The sequence below is a fragment of the Nicotiana tabacum genome, chromosome 10, assembly GCF_000715075.1.
Source record: "Nicotiana tabacum cultivar K326 chromosome 10, ASM71507v2, whole genome shotgun sequence".
Classification (NCBI taxonomy): Eukaryota; Viridiplantae; Streptophyta; class Magnoliopsida; order Solanales; family Solanaceae; genus Nicotiana; species Nicotiana tabacum.
In genome coordinates this window covers 122,030,870-122,048,688 of record NC_134089.1, presented here as the reverse complement: position 1 = coordinate 122,048,688, position 17,819 = coordinate 122,030,870, and the positions used below count along the sequence as shown (strand labels likewise).

The window sequence follows — 17,819 nt, the reverse complement described above, 5'->3', positions numbered from 1 at the left end:
CACATTGGAAATAAATTTGGATGTAATTGGGTGTAATTACACAGTTTGCCATATTTGTTTGGCCAAATAATTATTTGGTCAGCATGAAATTGGATGTAATTGGAGGAATGTAATTACACTCTCCAATTCTCAAGGAGGAGGTAAGAATTGATGGTAATTAGAAGGTTGCTTTTTAGTTTCTTTACTTTTTATTTTTATTTTTATTTATTTTCTTTATAACTTTTATTTCTATTATTTTAATTTTTTTATTTTATTTTTACTTTTAATTTTTTTTGAAATTTTAAAATATTTTTTTTTTATTTTTTTTTTGAAATCTATTATTTTAATTTTTTTTTGAAATTGTAAATTTTAAAATATACTTTTAATTATATTTTTCTTTGGCATGTTTGTTTAGCCAAGTAATTACTTGGTCGGCATGTTGTTCACTTTTGAGTTAGAATTGATAGATTAGTTTTGGTTAATGCTATGACATTATATTTATAAAATATTAATTTATTTTATCAAACATGAATTCCACGATGTTTTTTACAAAATATATATAAATTATTTTTATAATATTAGTTATAAATATGTGATTGCTAATTAATATATATATGTACGAAAAATATACATCTTAAATACCAAATATAATATTATTTATACTTATAAAAATTTATAGGCATATATTTATTATATTAACTTTTAAGTTTTCTTAATTACTTAATTTTAAATTTAATCTAACTTTGTAATTATACTTGTACAACCAAACAGTAAACTTATAATTATACTGTAATTACACTATGACAAACAAACAGGTCATCTTAATTACATAACTATATAATTACTGCATTAGTAATTACATCAATTTACCCGGTGGCTTTCCTAACAGACCCTTAAAGGTAGGCACACCCTTTTCCTTTTACAGCATTTTGTCCGTACCATCACAAGCCCTTGTACCTCTTGTGCACTGCCTTAGCATTAAGCTCGTCGATCGAGCCTTCGCCGTCGCCGACGGTGGAGTCCACGGTGGTTAAAGCTGTGGTTGTGTTTGGTGTAGTAGCCATTTCGTTAAAATACCAAATCAGCCCCAATAATATTGTTAATATTTGATAAATTAAAATGCAAAGGACGTGGCTTTATGTAAAATTGATGTTTAAGGGGCATTTTTTGGGCGTGCAGTATTTTTAGTCGGGAAATGTCACCGGAAAAGGAGGGAAAGTGGGTGACGGTCGGTGGTCCATTATAGAGAGAAAAGTGTTTTGGACTGTAGTGGTCCTCTTAAGACTCTTTATATGTTTTTGACACGTTCCTCTTTTTTTTTGCTGTGTTGGGAGGAAATTTCGAGCAGTTTCTATAGAGAGTTCCGTGCCGGAGTTTCGCCGGAAATGGTGCCGGAGAAGAAGAAAAAGAGAGAGAGAGAGAGAGTTGAGAGCAGGCTTTGGTCTTAACACAATTTTGTGGTTGTATGGAGGTATGGACATACATTTGCAAAGAGAATATCCATATACATTTTTATATGTGTCACATAGCATAAATTCAGAGCTTGAGATTTCCATGCAAGCTTCTTCAATTTTATTTGAAGTTCCTAACCCACCTTCTCCCCTCCTAGCTAGTGATTCTCCAATATACAAAATAGACTGTACTATACAAAAAATATATTAAAAAGACTGTTACTATACAAAATAGATTATTATACAAAATAGATTATTATACAAAATAGACTGTCATTATACAATTTATATATTATAGACTGTCACTATATAAAATATATACAAAATAGACTGTCATTATACAAAAAATGAGTGTGCGCTTGTATATGGAGATGAAAAGAAAAAACCTAAATACCACTGAATATCCATTATGCATAACGTTGAAATATATACAAAATAAACGGTCACTATACCAAAAAATTATACTAAATAGATTGTCACTATACAAAAAATATACAAAATAGACTATCACTACAATTGAATATTGGTATATTACACAATATATATATACAAAATAGACTGTCACTATACAAAAATTATACAAAATAGACTGTCACTGTACAATTTATATACAATAGACTGTCACTATACAAAAAAATATACAAAATAGACTGTCACTACACAAAATATATACAAAATCGACTATTACTATACAAAAAAATATACAAAATAGACATTTCGGGCTATTAGATGTAATATGTTTGGGCCGGAGGACATTTCGGGTCAAAGGGGAAAAACATGGGCTATTAAAATTTTGAGGGGCTATAGAGGGTAGTTTTCTCTCTATTTTTCTCATACATGGGCCTCTGCGTCTCTATCTTCGCTGTGTAGAAATGACACCGGGTATCCACTCTAAAGGCTACTATTTAGGAATTAGCCAACATATTCTAAATTTTAATTTTTCAGTTCAATTTTTTAGGGCAAAAATATCTTCAACCGTTCAATTGTCGCGCTGAGTCATTTGGTTCACTTAATACAACACTTATTTATACGGTGATTAATAATAAATTGATTGTTATGTGATAATTAATAATGAAAGAATTATTGTTCATCAATTTACTTATATTTTTAAACAAAAGACATTTCTATTTAAATAGTTTAATTTTTGCATTGCTAGCACCCGTATTCTATGTAAAAATTGCTTGGGCGACCAAATAACCTATACCTATTTTTTTTAAAAACTTTTAACTTGTACCCACTTTTTAAATAACTTCAGCCCCATTTCTCCTCCTCCTTCTCCTCCTTCGTTTTCTTCTTCTTTCTTCTGTTGCTGTTGGTGCAGATTATTTCTTCTTCGTTTTATCTCAATTAATATTCTTTCAACTGACCTAATAATGCAAAAAAATTTAATTGTTTGCTATTACAAAGCGTCCCAGAATGATCTAATATCTTTTTGAACCTCTGTATTGAAAAAGTTATAGCAAATTATGATAGTCTAGTAATACTTTCCATTTTCAATTACTCATAGTGAGCCTCTGAGTAATTGTAAACAGAAAGTTATTTTAATTGAAATAATTCACTTTCTTTTAGGTAATATTTGTAAACAGAAAGTTATTTTAATTGAAATAATTCACTTTCTTGCTTCCTAGAGCCTCTGAAATCTCCTAATATTATGAAGAAATTCTTTTCTTTGAATGAAAACCTCTAAATGTGTCTGAATCTTTTAATATTTTAATGCTACACAAGCTTTCTTTTTAATATTTTTTTTTGTTCAAACAATTATCATCAGCTGAAAGAATACTTGTAATAGCAAATGATGGTGTCTGGGACGCTTTGTCTGCATTATTAGCCAAGTAAAATATTAGTACAAACAAAAACTTCACCTCTAGAGCTGAAGTTCGACAGTTACAAAACAAAAACTTCAGCTCTAGAGCTGAAGCTTAGAAACAAAAAGCCAGTTACAAACAAAAACTTCAGCTCTAGAGCTGAAGTTTGACAGCTACAAAACAAAAACTTCAGCTCTAGAGCTGAAGTTCGCCAGTTACAAATAAAAACTTCAGCTCTAGAGCTGAAGCTTAGAAACAAAAAGCCAGTTACAAACAAAAACTTCAGCTCTAGAGTTGAAGTTTGACAGTTACAAAACAAAAAATTCAGCTCTAGAGCTGAAGCTTACAAACAAAAACTTCAGCTCTAGAGTTGAAGTTCGCCAGTTACAAACAAAAACTTGAGCTCTAGAGCTGAAGTTCAACAGTTACAAAATAAAAACTTCAGCTCTAGAGCTGAACTTCAGGCCCGGCTACTAGAATGCTGAAGTTTTGCGTGATTGTCGTTGCTACTTCAGCCCCGTATGCTGAAGTTATGCGAAAAAGCGGGTACGCTTGTAATTTTTTTTGCAAAACGAGAACAAGTTAAAACGTGACACAAAAAGCGGGTATAGATGCAAATGCCCCTTATTCTATTCAACATGTTATCTCATACACAATAATATATATAAATTCTCGTGTAACTTAACAGGGGTAATATTTAATATCGCCAATCAAATATTGCATTTATTATGTAGGGACTATCTTTTTCTTATGTACGAACGGAATACTATATTATCTTATGCAGGATTTTATGTTGGGATTAGCCGCTCCAAAACTACAACCAAACGATCTGGTCCTTTGGAGAAAATAAAAGGGAAAGTGCAAAATAAGCTAGAGCTAACGGGGAAAACAACTACTAACACCTGTAAAATAGTCACTAGACAAAATCCTCAAGTATATATCTTGTTTTCTTAAGGAGCCCAGTGTCAGCTTTGTGGGTAGTAATAGAAGAACAACAGTTTGATACAATTTGCTCTGGTTGTAATATGGACAAATTGAACAGGGAACCGAAAATAACTTATAAAGAAATGATCTTTTATTGTAATCTATGGAGTAAAAAGAACCTTTTACTTTCTCAATAATAAGGTAGAAATCTTGTTAAATCTGAAAGTGATGCAATTGCAGAATTGAGCCTTGAGAAGAAGCTGAGTTGGTAGAGTTAGTTAGTACTGGTAGAAGTTAGTTACAGTTTGTTATAAGAATTTAGCGGAAGTGAGTGGTAGTTAGCAGTATAGATTCCTTCATTCAGCTGAAGTGTAAGTATCACGACAATTGTATTGCACATATTCATTCAGATATAATAACATCTCTCTTCTCTCTATACTCTCTCTCTTACGAGTTAGCTAAATATCTCAGATCAGTCCCTAATTTAGCCTCATCTTCCTCGAGCTGCAGCTCCTGGATTAGTTCTTTTCATCTTAATTCTTCTTTGTTGCATCAATTAGTATCAGAACTGCTCGATTCTTGGCATCGACATGGGTCGGGATAAAAATCAAGACAAACCTATTGACCAAATGGATGGTAAAATTTCAGAAATTCAAGAACAGTTGCAGAAATTAATGGAGGGTATGACTAGCTTGACTAATCGAAATACACAAACTGATAAGGAGTTGTTTGAGATCAAGGAGGCCATTGGGTTCATTAAACAAAAGGGAAAGGAAACAGAGCAATTGGGAATTGAATCTCCATTTGACAGTGACTGTTCGATGGGCCAGAGTCGTCTGAATCGACCTCGAGAATTTCAAGCAGGCTCTACTCCAATTGGTAATTTCTTTACCCGATTTTCCAGATTAGATTTTCCTTGATTTTCTGGGTATGATTTGAGGTCTTAGTTGTATAAGGTGGATCAGGTTTTTCTATGGAAGAAATCTCTTTTGATGAGAGAGTGAAGGTGGCTTCAATTCATTTTGATAGGGAAGCCATTGCTTGGCATAGATCTTATATGAGGTCACGGAATACAAGTGTGTTCCCTACTTGGACTGAATACGTGTTAGCTTTGAATGAAAGATTTGGAGAAGATTTTGAAGACCCTATGGAGGCAATTAAGAATTTAAGGCAAATTAGAGGTGTAAAGGAGTATGAAGCTGAGTTTGATAGACTTTTGACTGAGGTCAATATATCAAATCAGAATACTATTAGTTGTTTCTTGGGGGGTTTGAAACCAGAGTTGAATAAAGCTGTTAAGATTCAGTCGCCAAGGGCTTGATGCAAGCCTATAGGATTGCTAGATTACAAGAGGGTGTTTTCGAAGCACAAGCTCAGTCTTAGGGAGTTAAACCTTACTTCAAACCACAGAACTCTATATTACCTACCCCTTCCTACTTTAAACATCATAATTACCAAAAACCTCCCATATCAAATCCTACATTTAAGAAACCTTTTGAACCAAATTCTAGTAAACTTAACAAATTGCCTGGTAGAAGGCTAACTGCTGCAGAAATGGATGAAAAATGGGCCAAGGGGCTGTGTTTCTTTTGCGACAAAAAATATGAACCATGGCATATTTGCAAGGCAAGAAAACAGATATAATGGTAGATGTGAATGATGAATATGGAGTTATTGGTGAAGATGAATTGGAGCAAGGTTTAGAAATTAATATAGAATCGGATGAACTAATGACAATCTCTCTGCAGGCATTTACTGGAGTAACAGGTTATCAGACCACAAGGGTCACTGGTTATCATGAAAAGAGACCTTTACAAGTGTTGATTGATATAGGAAGCAAGCACCCACAATTTTATTGATGAAGAGGTGGCCAGGAAATTAGGGTGCAAGCCTAGTCCCATAGCTGAACAATCCATAAGTGTAGCTGATGGAAGACGAGTGCAAACTGCGTCAGTATGTAGGAACTTGCAATGGCTGCTATGGGGCACTACATTCTCTTCAGACTTTTTACTCCTGCCCTTGGGTAATGTTGATATAGTATTGGGAGTACAATGGTTGAGTACTCTTGGTAGAATCTTATTTGATTTCAAAAATTGAGCAATTGAATTTGTCTATCAAGGAAAGAAACATGTGCTGAGAGGGGCTAGCAGCAAGCTGAAATTAACTAAAACCAGCACTCTGAATAAAAAGCCTGTGGACGATGCTCAATTTTTTATGATGTCTTTAATCACAAATGCGATAGAGGGTATTCATTGTAATAGCATACAAGTTTCTCAAGGTAATGAGATATCTCTTATTTTGTCTACCTTATTGGAGCAATATACTAGCATTTTTGAAATTCCTACTGTATTGCCTCCCCATAGAGGTTCCTTCGATCATAGAATTCCTCTCATAGATAAAGCAATACATGTTAGTAAGAGGCCTTAATAGATATTCTGGAATAAAGAAGGATGTCATCGAGAAGCTTGTGCAGGAACTGTTGGATTAGGGAGTGATACAACATAGTATCAGTCCTTATGCTTCTCCTGTTGTTTTAGTGGGGAAAAAAGATGGTAGCTGGAGGCTTTGTGTTGATTACAGAGATCTAAATCAGCTGACTGTTAAGGATAAATTCCCTATACCAATTATTGAAGATTTATTAGATGAATTGGGGGGTGTTGTGGTTTTTTCTAAAATTGATCTTAGAGCTGGTTATCACCAATTAAGGATGGCTGTTGATGATGTCCATAAGACTTCTTTCAAACTCATGAAGGACACTATGAATTCTTAGCTATGCCATTTGGCTTAACTAATGCTCCATAATCCTTCCAAAGTCTTATGAATTCTGTCTTTAAACCCCTTCTCAGGAAGTCAGTCTTAGTCTTCTTCGATGACATATTAATTTACAATAAAAATATGTCTGATCATATTATGCATCTAAAGGTTGTGTTTGAGTTAATGGCATGACATCAGCTGTATGCTAAGCCATCCAAATGTGCTTTTGGGGTACATGAAGTGGAATACTTAGGGCATTTTATTAGTGCAAAAGGAGTGGCTACAGACCCTAAAAAGATTTTAGCTGTTAAACAATGGTATGTTCCCACTACTGTAAAATAGCTGAGAGGATTTTTAGGATTAGCAGGTTATTACAGGAGATTCATCCGAGGTTTTGGTGCAATTTGTAAACCTCTAAACGAACTGCTCAGAAAAGACAACTTCAATTGGACAGCTGAAGCTACAACAACTTTTGAAAAACTGAAGAATGCCCTGGTGACTGCACCTGTTCTAGCCATGCCCAATTATACGAAGCCTTTCATTATTGAGACTGATGCAAGTGAAATAGGCATTGGTGCTATCTTGATGCAACAGGAGACATCCAATTGCCTATATTAGTAAGTCACTGGCTCCTAAACATCAATCTATGTGTGTTTATGATAGGGAGCTATTAGCTCTCATCTTTGCTGTCACGAAGTGGTCACACTATCTCCTAGGAAGGTACTTTATTGTCAAAACTGACCAGAAGGCATTGAAATACCTGTTGGAGCAAAACATACATACAGAGTTCCAAGTAGCTGGAATCTCTAAGCTCATGGCTTTTGACTTTTCTATTGAGTGTAAGAAGGGAAATGAGAATAAGGTCGTTGATGCTTTGTCTAGAAATAAGGAAGCTGAACTTCTAGCTATTTCATTGTTGTCCCCTAATGATCCCTTATATGCTCAGATTAAAGAAACTTGGTCTTCAGATGGTGCATTACAGGAGCTAATTACAAAATTACAAGTTCAATCTTTCAGATCTTATACTTGGATTAATTCTCAGTTGAGGTGAAAAGGCAGATTGGTTGTAGGTGCAGACCATCAACTCAGGCAATCTATTATTACGTTGTGGCACTCTACTCTCCAGGGAAGTCATTCAGGCATGGATGCAACAATCAAGAAGTTAAAGTCTCTATTTTTCTGGAAAACTCTTTCCCAGGATACTAGAGAATTTATTAACAAATGTGACATTTGTCAAAGGCATAAGTATGATGCATCGGCTTATCCTGGATTGCTGCAACCTCTTCCAATCCCTAAAGGTGTTTGGACTGATATTTGCCTTGATTTTATAGAAGGTCTTCCTAAGTCTAATGGCAAAGAGGTGATTCTTGTTGTCGTAGAGAGGTTGAGCAAGTATGGGCATTTTATGAGTTTGCAGCATCCTTATACTGCTCAGTCAGTGGCCAATGATTCCTAGATAATGTTTACAAGCTTCATGGCATGCCTGTTACAATGACAAGTGATAAGGACCCTATATTCCTTAGTTCATTTTGGCAAGAATTTTTTGCTCTACAGGGTGTCCAGTTACAAAGATCCACTGCTTATCACCCTTAGACTGACGGTCAAGCAGAGGTTTTAAATAGAACCTTGGAGACTTATCTTAGGTGTTTTTGCTCTGACAGTCCTCGCAATTGGTCAGCTCATTTACCACTAGCTGAATGGTGGTATAACACTACATATCATACTACAATCAAATGCACTCCTTATGAAGTTTTGTAGTCAGAAACCTCCAATACATCTTCCCTATTTGGTTGGTGAAGTTGTTACTGATATGGTTGATCGATCAATAGCTGCTAGAGAAGCCGTAATACAGCTGTTGAAATTCCATCTGGCCAGAGCTCAGCAGAGGATGAAAGACATGGCTAACAAGCATAGGTCTGATAGGAGCTTTGTGGTAGGAGATTGGGTTTATCTGAAATTACAACCCTATAGACAAATCTCAATTGCTTCCAGGCCATTCAATAAGCTTGCAGCAAAGTATTTTGGTCCTTATCCTATTACTGTGAAGGTTGGAGTTGTTGCTTATTGGTTACTACTACCTGCATATGTTTTGATTCACCCAACATTCCACTTGTCTCAACTTAAGAAATGCCATGAAGTTCCTGCTACCATTTCTCATCCACGCGTATTGCATTTATCCAGTCCTTACTGTCCTGATCCTGAAGGCATCTTGAGCAGGAGGTTGGTCAAGAAAGGAAACAAGGATGCATGTCAAGTCTTGCTTAAATGGTCAGGTGTTGATGCTGCTCAAGCTACTTGGGAGTACCTCACTAATCAAATTTTGTATAGTTACTCGCTTTTAGGAGCGTGCAATCACTTATTTTGTTTGACTCAGCAAAACAAAGGCCACATAAGTTTGGTCAATGGTCAGAGTAGTTTAAAATTAATGTTTTAAACAAGTTTAAGTGCCTGGTTGAAACTTTGCGGAGTAGGGGGAACGGGATGTCAAACCCGAATAAGTAAAAGTGTCTACCAGACTATTCTGCCTTGTACATATTCATTCAGATATAATAACATCTCTCTTCTCTCTATACTCTCTCTCTTACGAGTTAGCTAAATATCTCGGATCAGTCCCTGATTTAGCCTCATCTTCCTCGAGCTGCAACTCCTGAATTAGTTCTTTTCATCTTAATTCTTCTTTGTTGCATCAGAAAGATTTCGAATTAAATTTTGAATTTACACAATTAGTAACCTAAAGAATAAAGTTCATTATGATATTAATCTCTTGCTTTATATTCAGACCAAATTAAATATCTTTTTCACTATTGATGTAGCCAAATGACGTATTACCCAAATCTTCTAGTTTGTTTTAATGAACTAGCTCTCGGATTTAACCATGTAGTATATCTTAGTTGGAAAAAAATCCTTAATAAATTTTCTCACAAGAAGGTCTATAAGAGTCTAATATTTACTTTTGATTTATTTCATTCCAAACAATTAAGAAGTTGTAATTGTAGAAAGTTTATCCCCTTCTTCTTTTCTACTTTTTTGGTTATTTTATTTTTCTCCGTCAAGTTGTGGGAAATTAAAAACTCGAAAACTAGGGTTCGAAAATGTCTAAATTATTCAACCTTTATCTAATTGGTATCGACAAATTTTGCTTTGTGTGAAGGACATATAAATCATTGTAGTTTATGTGATACTCATTGTTGGGTAAGTGGACATACTAGTAGAAAAAGTGAACACGTGGACACTGTGGACCGATTGTAACGAACAAATTGTATGGGTCAAAATTCGACCGAGAAAATTTAGCACGAGGATGTGATTATTGTGAGATTTGTAACTATCATGGGCAGTTTGGCCGAGGTCGATCAGTGATCAACAGAACAGGCCACTGAGCGGCTTTTGGGGCCGAGGTCGAGTAGCATGCAGAGATGTAACGGATAGTATAGTTTTGGAATTTTCAAAAGGAAATATTCTTTTGAATATTCCTCTTGTTGTACCTTTTAGGGTTCTTTGGAAATATCCCATATAAATAGTAGGAGAGATAAGGTAAAAGGAATGTAATATTCTATATGGTAAGAACTCTCTTGAAAAGTTGACTCTCTAGTAAAATACAAACATTGTCTTTCCAAAGAGATTCGATTTGCTGTTTATTCCACATTTCTCGTATCAGATCCGAGAAAAGCCTCCTATATTCTCATATTCATTTGTCTTACATCATTGTCAGAGAGAGGAATCATCCATCTCCTTCAATATTGGGTGAATCATTTCCTCTATTTACATTTAGTGTCATTTATTGTATTTATTGCGTATCATTATTCTCATCTCATTCATTACCGTAACATTTAATAAATATTGCATTAAACCCGTTTTAACATGGTCCCACATCACCCACTTAAACCCATTTTAGATCTAAAGTTATTATCTTTAACTAGGATTAGCCCCTAATCTTTTCATTTAATTAGTTTAACAAAAAGTTTATACTTTTTGGTCAAACAATTTGGTGCCGTCTGTGGGGATTTTCTATTGGAGTTTTAGTTCCTTCTAGATCTAAAAAAATGCAAAAACCCTACACTTCCTTATGTGCACAAATCTAACATGGTAGGCAACAGAGATGAAAAAAGGAAAGCAATAGCCGACCTCACCACCAATCTCCTTCACACCATCAACGAAGTTGATGAAACGGAGAATGAAGATGTAACACCGAATACCTCTCCTAGGCGAAACAGATCGCCCCCTCCTCATGGCAGCATCACAACCTCACACGGTAAAGGGGCCTCTACATCCACTGCAGAAGAAGCATCACCGGCAGTGAAAAAGTTGCTTGAGGCGTGGTTGACAAACACGCTTACCAGCATTCATGACAAGCCTGGTCAAAGGCCGAACAGAGAAGATGCAAGAGTTTGTGTTACATCAGCGACAGATGAGCAACATGTCCCCTTGTAACAGGTATAACTCACAATGTTAGTGATGCAAGTAATGACACTCTCACATCCATTCTGAGGAAAATGGAGGAAATGGAGAACGTGAACAAAATGTTTCGCGACCAAGTGGAAGAGCATCAAGAAAGGATAAACAAAATATCGGACGCCCCAAAACTCCTACCAAAAAGGGATGCCGGTTGTTTTGTTGAGCAATTGTACAACGACGAAGCATCACTACATGCAATACCCAAAACCTTCAAAATGCCACCGTGCCTGAAAATATATGACAACACAATGGACACTGAAGACCATGTGACTCATTACGTCACCATAGTAAATGGCAACGACCTCGCCAAAGAGAAAGTATCATCCATCTTACTGAAGAAGTTCGGCGAAACTCTCACCGGGGGAGCATTGACTTGGTATTCACAGCTGCCCGCACGTTTGATTGAAGCATTCGAGGAGATGGCCGACAAGTTCGTATAGCCCATGCCGGAGCAAAAAAAGCGGAGGCAAGAGTAAATGATATATTTGCCATCAAACAATCACTGGGAAAGAGACTAAGGGACTTCCTTGCTCAATTTAACCGAGTAAGGATGACCTTACCAAACATATTGGAAGGAATGGCCGTGGCAGCCTTCCAAAACGGACTGAACAGAAGTGGTTCGAGGGGGACCAGAAAGCTACTGAGCCACCTCATGAAATATCCCCCAACCACTTGGGACTAAATACACAATGCTTATTGTGTCGAAGTTCGAGCCGACGAAGATAATCTAAATGGGCCGACCCAACGGCTAACTTCGGTACAAGCTGAGTCCAGAAAGGGCCGAAGAAACAACAATATGAGAGATCTATCAGGACCTCGACCTAATCGGGAAAGACATGAGCCTCATGTTAGAGGCACCATCATGCCACCTCTTCTCCACGACGAAGGCCCATCTAGGCCACGAACAGGAACTCACCAAAGTGAGAGAGGTAGCCCCCATTATTATCTACTCACAATTTCTGTGTTTCCCTCTCAGAAATAGTCTACGTACTGGAGAAGCTCGGCCCAAAAGTGAAATGTTCGTAAAAGATGAGATCCGACCTGAGTACCAGAAAGTTAAATGTCCTCTGCGAATTCCACCAAAAGCGGGGTCACAAAACTGAAGATTGTATCGCCCTAAGACAAGAGGTCGTGAACATGCTTCACCAAGGGCACTTGAAAGAGCTGATGAGTGATCGAGGGAGAGCCAACTTCGCCCATAGATGTGAACAGCATCAGGGACCACCCAAACCACCTTCCCCTGCTCGAACCATTCAAATGATCATCAGAGGGGGCAACGACGCATCAATCAACAGCGTGAAGTTCACCACCATCCACAAACTCAAACGGTCGATCACTCATGAACAGTACGACGAACTCAAAGAAAGTATCATCTTCAATAAGTCGAATACCCAAGGTTTGGTTTTTCCTCACTATGATGCCCTTGTCATTACTTTATGCATCTTTGATACAGATGTAAAACGTATTATGGTCGATGATGGGAGCGACGCGTGCATCATCCACCCTCGAGTTCTCGCACAATTGAAGCTCTAGGATATGATAGTGTCACGCTGCATCATACTGACAAGTTTTAACAATGCAGTTGAGTGGACATCTAGAGAAATCATGCTGCCCGTCCTGGCTGGTGGCATCACTTTGGAGACTACGTTCCACATCATGGACCAGGATACGGCATACAACGCCATCATAGGTTGACATTGGATACATTCCATGAAAGCCGTCCCCTCTGGCTTATATCAAGTCATCAAATTTCCCACCTTTGGGGGGGTATTCAGCATCCAAGAATGCTACCGCATTGCCCAAGACTGCACATACACCCAAATATTGTAAGGCAAAGCCGAGGTCGCATAGCAATTAACAAGGTTGGGGTCAGGTGGTGTTAGAGAGAAGGACATTATCAGGGACCCCTAAATCATATGAGCCATATGGTCAACCGTAGAGAATCTCGACCCCGTCCAACTCGATGATAACAACCAAAGCAAGAAAGCTTTCATCGGCCACAAGCTCCAAGAACCAGGTAAATTCCGTTAATTCTTAAAAAGTAATGCGGACCCGTCCCATGCAGACATGCCAGGTATCCCAAAGGAGATAACAACATACAAGCTGAACGAAGAGAATCAGTTGGGGAAGTTCCCTGAGCTTCATTACTCATGTTTATGATCATCTTTACACTGTTTAATCATGGTATTAGTGGAAATTAAGGAAGAAAATTGAGGAATTAAGGCTTGAGATTAAGAGACCTTTGAGTGGGGATTTGAGGGGCCATTTGAGGTCCGATTTTGATGTCCATGATATGTATAGAGTCGTGGGAGGATGAGGATTATATTGATGTAATTTTATCGGATTCCGAGACGTGGGCTCGAGGGCCCGGTTTGAGCAATTTGGGGATTTTTGATGTCAATGGGATATTTTCGAGTGGGCTTTGTTCCCTTAACATATTTTAATGGTTATGTTCTGATTGTGGCTAGATTTGGAGCATTTGGAGTCGATTCGTGAGGGCAAAGGCATCACGGGCTAGAGTTTGGATCGGATCAAGGTGAGTAATGATTGTAAATAATATTCAGAGGGTATGAAACCCCGGATTGCACATCGTAGTGCCATATTGAGGTGACGCACACGCTAGATGACGAGCGTAGGGTCGTGCACTATTGGGAATTGTGACTTAATCCATCTCGAATGACTGTTTACCGCGTATTTGATTGAAAACTATTTGTTATCGTCATGTTTTGGGTTGAATGCCATATTTGGGTTTCGTGCCAACTATTTGAATCCTTAGGGGATTTTTATTTATATTTCCTCACTGTTTGGACTTTATACTTGAACTCAGTCATGCTATATTCTACTGTTTTCATAACTCAGCCATGTTTACTCTGCTTTAACACTTAAATGATTTTTTTAAATGATATTTTGGGTTGAGCACTATGTTTTACTGTTGCCCGAGTGGCTGTGAGATTCTGATTGAGTAAGGCCGAGGGCCTATGTTGTGAGGAAACATTGATTATGATTATGAGTTCGAGGGCCTGAGATATGTACGCCACGAGGTGGCTTGTTGATATGAGGCCGAGATCCTAGTGATGATGCCAAGAGATGGCTTGATATTGCGCTTGGACCGTAAGGGGCCCCTCTAGGAGTCTGCACACCCCTAGTGAGCGTGGGTACCTATTGTGATGTGAGAGATAGCCCGAGGGGCTGGTATTGTTTACATCGTAGCTTGAGGGGCAGTACTTTATATGCTTATCTGTCTTATTTGTCTGTCATTTACCTATTTAATTGTTGAATAGGCATTTCTTGAAGTTTAAACTAAACTTATATGATTTTACACATCTTTACTGAATCGATGTTCTTACCTATTTCACCGCTTCATTATAGCCTATAATGCGCCTTACGTGATTTCATGCCTTCAGTCTTTATTTATGATTATTACTCACTGAGTTGGAGTACTCACTTTACTCCCTACACCCTGTGTGCAGATTCAGGCGCATCTGGTCCCACTACCGAGTGTTGATCTTTCCAGCTCCGGCAGATCCGAAGATTCTCTAGGTAGCTACCGGCGTTCGCAACCTAGAGCTTCTTCCCTTATCTTACTTCTCTTTGTTTTGGATTTGTATTGAACTTTGTAGACTTTCTTGTCTTATTCCGGATTTTTAGATGCTCATGACTAGTGACACCCCGGTATCGGGCTATGTGGGGTTTATCTTCCGCAACTATACTGTTAACTGCTTACTTTGGATTATTTATCATGTTTTAGACTTAAATTCTTATGGTTTGATTGCTTAAAACTAAAATGGAAAGTATCGGCTGGCCTTGTCTTCATGAGAGGCGCCATCATGACCGGGTTCGGGTTTAGGGTCGTGACAAGTTGGTATCAGAGCCTAGGTTACATAGGTCTCACGAGTCATAAGCAGGTTTAGTAGAGTCTCGCGGATCGGTACAGAGACGTCTGCACTTATCCTAGGGAGGCTACAGAACCTTTAGGAAAACTTCACATTCTTGAATTCATATCGTGCGTCCTTGGTTCAACTTGAAAAGTAACTCTTTGAATTCCTTCCATGCGTTCATATGCGCGCATGAGTGCTCAGTATCGGATGTGCATCGATGGCTTATGATTCCCTAGTCTGGAGTACTTGAGGTTGTGTTTTTGCCTGTAGCTGGAGCACTGAGGCGTTGATTATGTGAGCAAGTGCTTTTGGATTTGTATTGTCGATAGCGTCTCTATTAGGGGGGTGATGACGAGATAGTTGTATGATGAGTATGATGTGACTACGAGGTGTATTCATATGATTTGGAAGCGACGAGAAGGGTCTGCTGGAAGATAGAAGAACTATTAGGTGCTTGATTTTCATCTTGATTTGAGGAATAGCCCCGAGTTTTGGGTGTGTGAAGAATCTTTCATGTTTTCTAGTTGGGGAGTAAAGTAAATTTCATGTTGCGCTATGAGTTCAGGTTCAGGAAGATTAAATGACTGCGTAATGTTTTTGACGGTGGAAGGTATGCAGAAATTTTAGTTTGAGGCAAAGTAGGTGGGTTATCTCCTGCGGAGTGTTCTGAAGTTGTGTGATCCTTATGTTGTTTGTTAGAAGATCTCATTTACAAGTGAAATATATGTGTGGCAATTTAAATTTAGGTCGCCTAAGAGAGTGAGTTTAACTGTTACGAGAGTGAATGCAAGATTTGTAGAAGATTTAAAGTACCAGATGGTTTGTGTTTCACAAGCTTATGAAGGATTGAGTTTATTCTCACTATGGTATTATGGCAGCATCAGAGTATATGCGTTATGAGTTATTGTATGTGTTTTGATCTATGGCTTTGAGCCAAGTGGGGGAGTCTGCTATTGATTAGGTGATTGCACGGCTATGTGCTATGTTGGTTCCAGTTTGAGGCGTACTGGTGAATCAGTTATGGCTTGCAGAGGTTGAGGCTGGGGATGGCTTGAGTAAAAGAAATTTTAATACAAGTTATGCTATGATTTTTTGGTGTATGAGAGTCACGAAATGACTTGAGTTGTTATTGGTAAAGGATGCTTAGTGCATAGGGCAGTAGTTGCTTGGTTGCATTAAGGTGAGGTTACATTCTGCACTATCGGAGTACTAAGGAGGCACAAGTTGTTTGGTCCATTTGTTCAGGCTAATTGCATGTTTGAGTAGAGTGGATGACTTTCGAGGATGGTTCTAATGTGTTCAAGATCTTACATATAATAATTGGAGATTTTCAAGTTGTACTTCTGGCCAGAAACTGAGGTTTGCATTTGGAGGGTGTCAAGACTTGTGGCATTTCTATATCAATTATGGGATTCTATACATCAGTATCAGGAAGGTGAAGGTAATGGATTTAGATTCGCAGGAAGTCTCTTCAGAGTGAAGTATTTTGAATGTGGTGCTTTTGGGAATATTTAAGAGAGTAATCAATGTCTTATGAGTCTTAGACGATGTGGTTTTATGCTTGGGCCTCGTGTGGTGAGTTTGGGTTGAGGAATTGTGGTGTTATAGCAAGAAGAAGTATCAAGTTGAAGGTAAATCAGAAGGAACTTGGATAGATGGGATAGCTTGGTAGTAGGCCGGATCGGTATGGTAAGGATATGATTAGTTCCTTGGGTGCTTATGAGGTAATGAGTTTCTACAAGTATTTTGCAGCAATGCTCTTGGGTTGTAGTGGCCTGCGTAGCTTGGTTGAGTTAGAAGGATTTAGTCCTGACAGATTTGGTTTTGTGCAAAAGGGAACTCAGAGAGTTCTTGATGATTTCTACCACGGATTGGAGGTGTATATTTTCGAATGGCATGAGGAGCGTGGGATGTATAGTGATTTCCTTCCAGATGGGCTCAATAGAAAGTTCTTGGTTGGTTGAGTACATAGTTTCTTGTGGCTCGGAAGGGATATGAAGTTCTCATGTTATCCTAGGCTGGTATGGTATATGCGATATGTTGTGGAGGATTGAGATTTGTGTGTGTAAGGTTACGGTTCAGTTCTAAAAGGGAGGTCACAAGTTCTGGGGCAGAACGGGCAGTTTCAGATGATTAAAGAAAAGGTATTGCTAATTGGGGCGATTTGACGAGGGTATATGTTTCAAAAAAAAAAGAGAAACAAGGCAATGTGATTGAGTTGATGGTACTTTAGTAGTATTGCGGCACTCTCTTGTTGGATCGACTACTAATATTCGAGTTTGCTTGGTGGCACAGAAGAATTATAAGAGTACCTCTCGTGGAAAGATTGGGTATTAGAGGTGTGTTATAGATTCAGATGACAGAATTGGGATCAGATATTGAGGTGTGTGTGCTATATGGAGTTGGAGATTGGGAGTTACCATATTCAGGTCATGTTATGGTTGTGGGTCACGTGTATCGGCACTGTATAGTGACTATCGGGGTTTGGAGACCCGAGTGGGTCTTTTGCTGCTCAGTATGTTAGATTTTGATGTAATACTGGGTATAGACTGATTGTCTTCGTGTTGTGTTATTCT

At 37.9% G+C, this 17,819-nt stretch overlaps 1 protein-coding gene across 1 annotated transcript; it reads left to right on the top strand.

Annotated features, from left to right (window-relative positions):
- The first annotated feature begins 5,769 nt into the window (after positions 1–5,769).
- On the top strand, positions 5,770–7,964 carry LOC142165344 (uncharacterized). The gene is made up of 6 exons (XM_075223918.1): positions 5,770–5,943; positions 5,993–6,182; positions 6,279–6,437; positions 6,697–6,881; positions 7,112–7,230; positions 7,508–7,964. Exons 1-6 carry the CDS (start codon positions 5,770–5,772, stop codon positions 7,962–7,964), a joined length of 1,284 nt encoding a protein of 427 aa, XP_075080019.1.
- Positions 7,965–17,819: the final 9,855 nt, after the last annotated feature.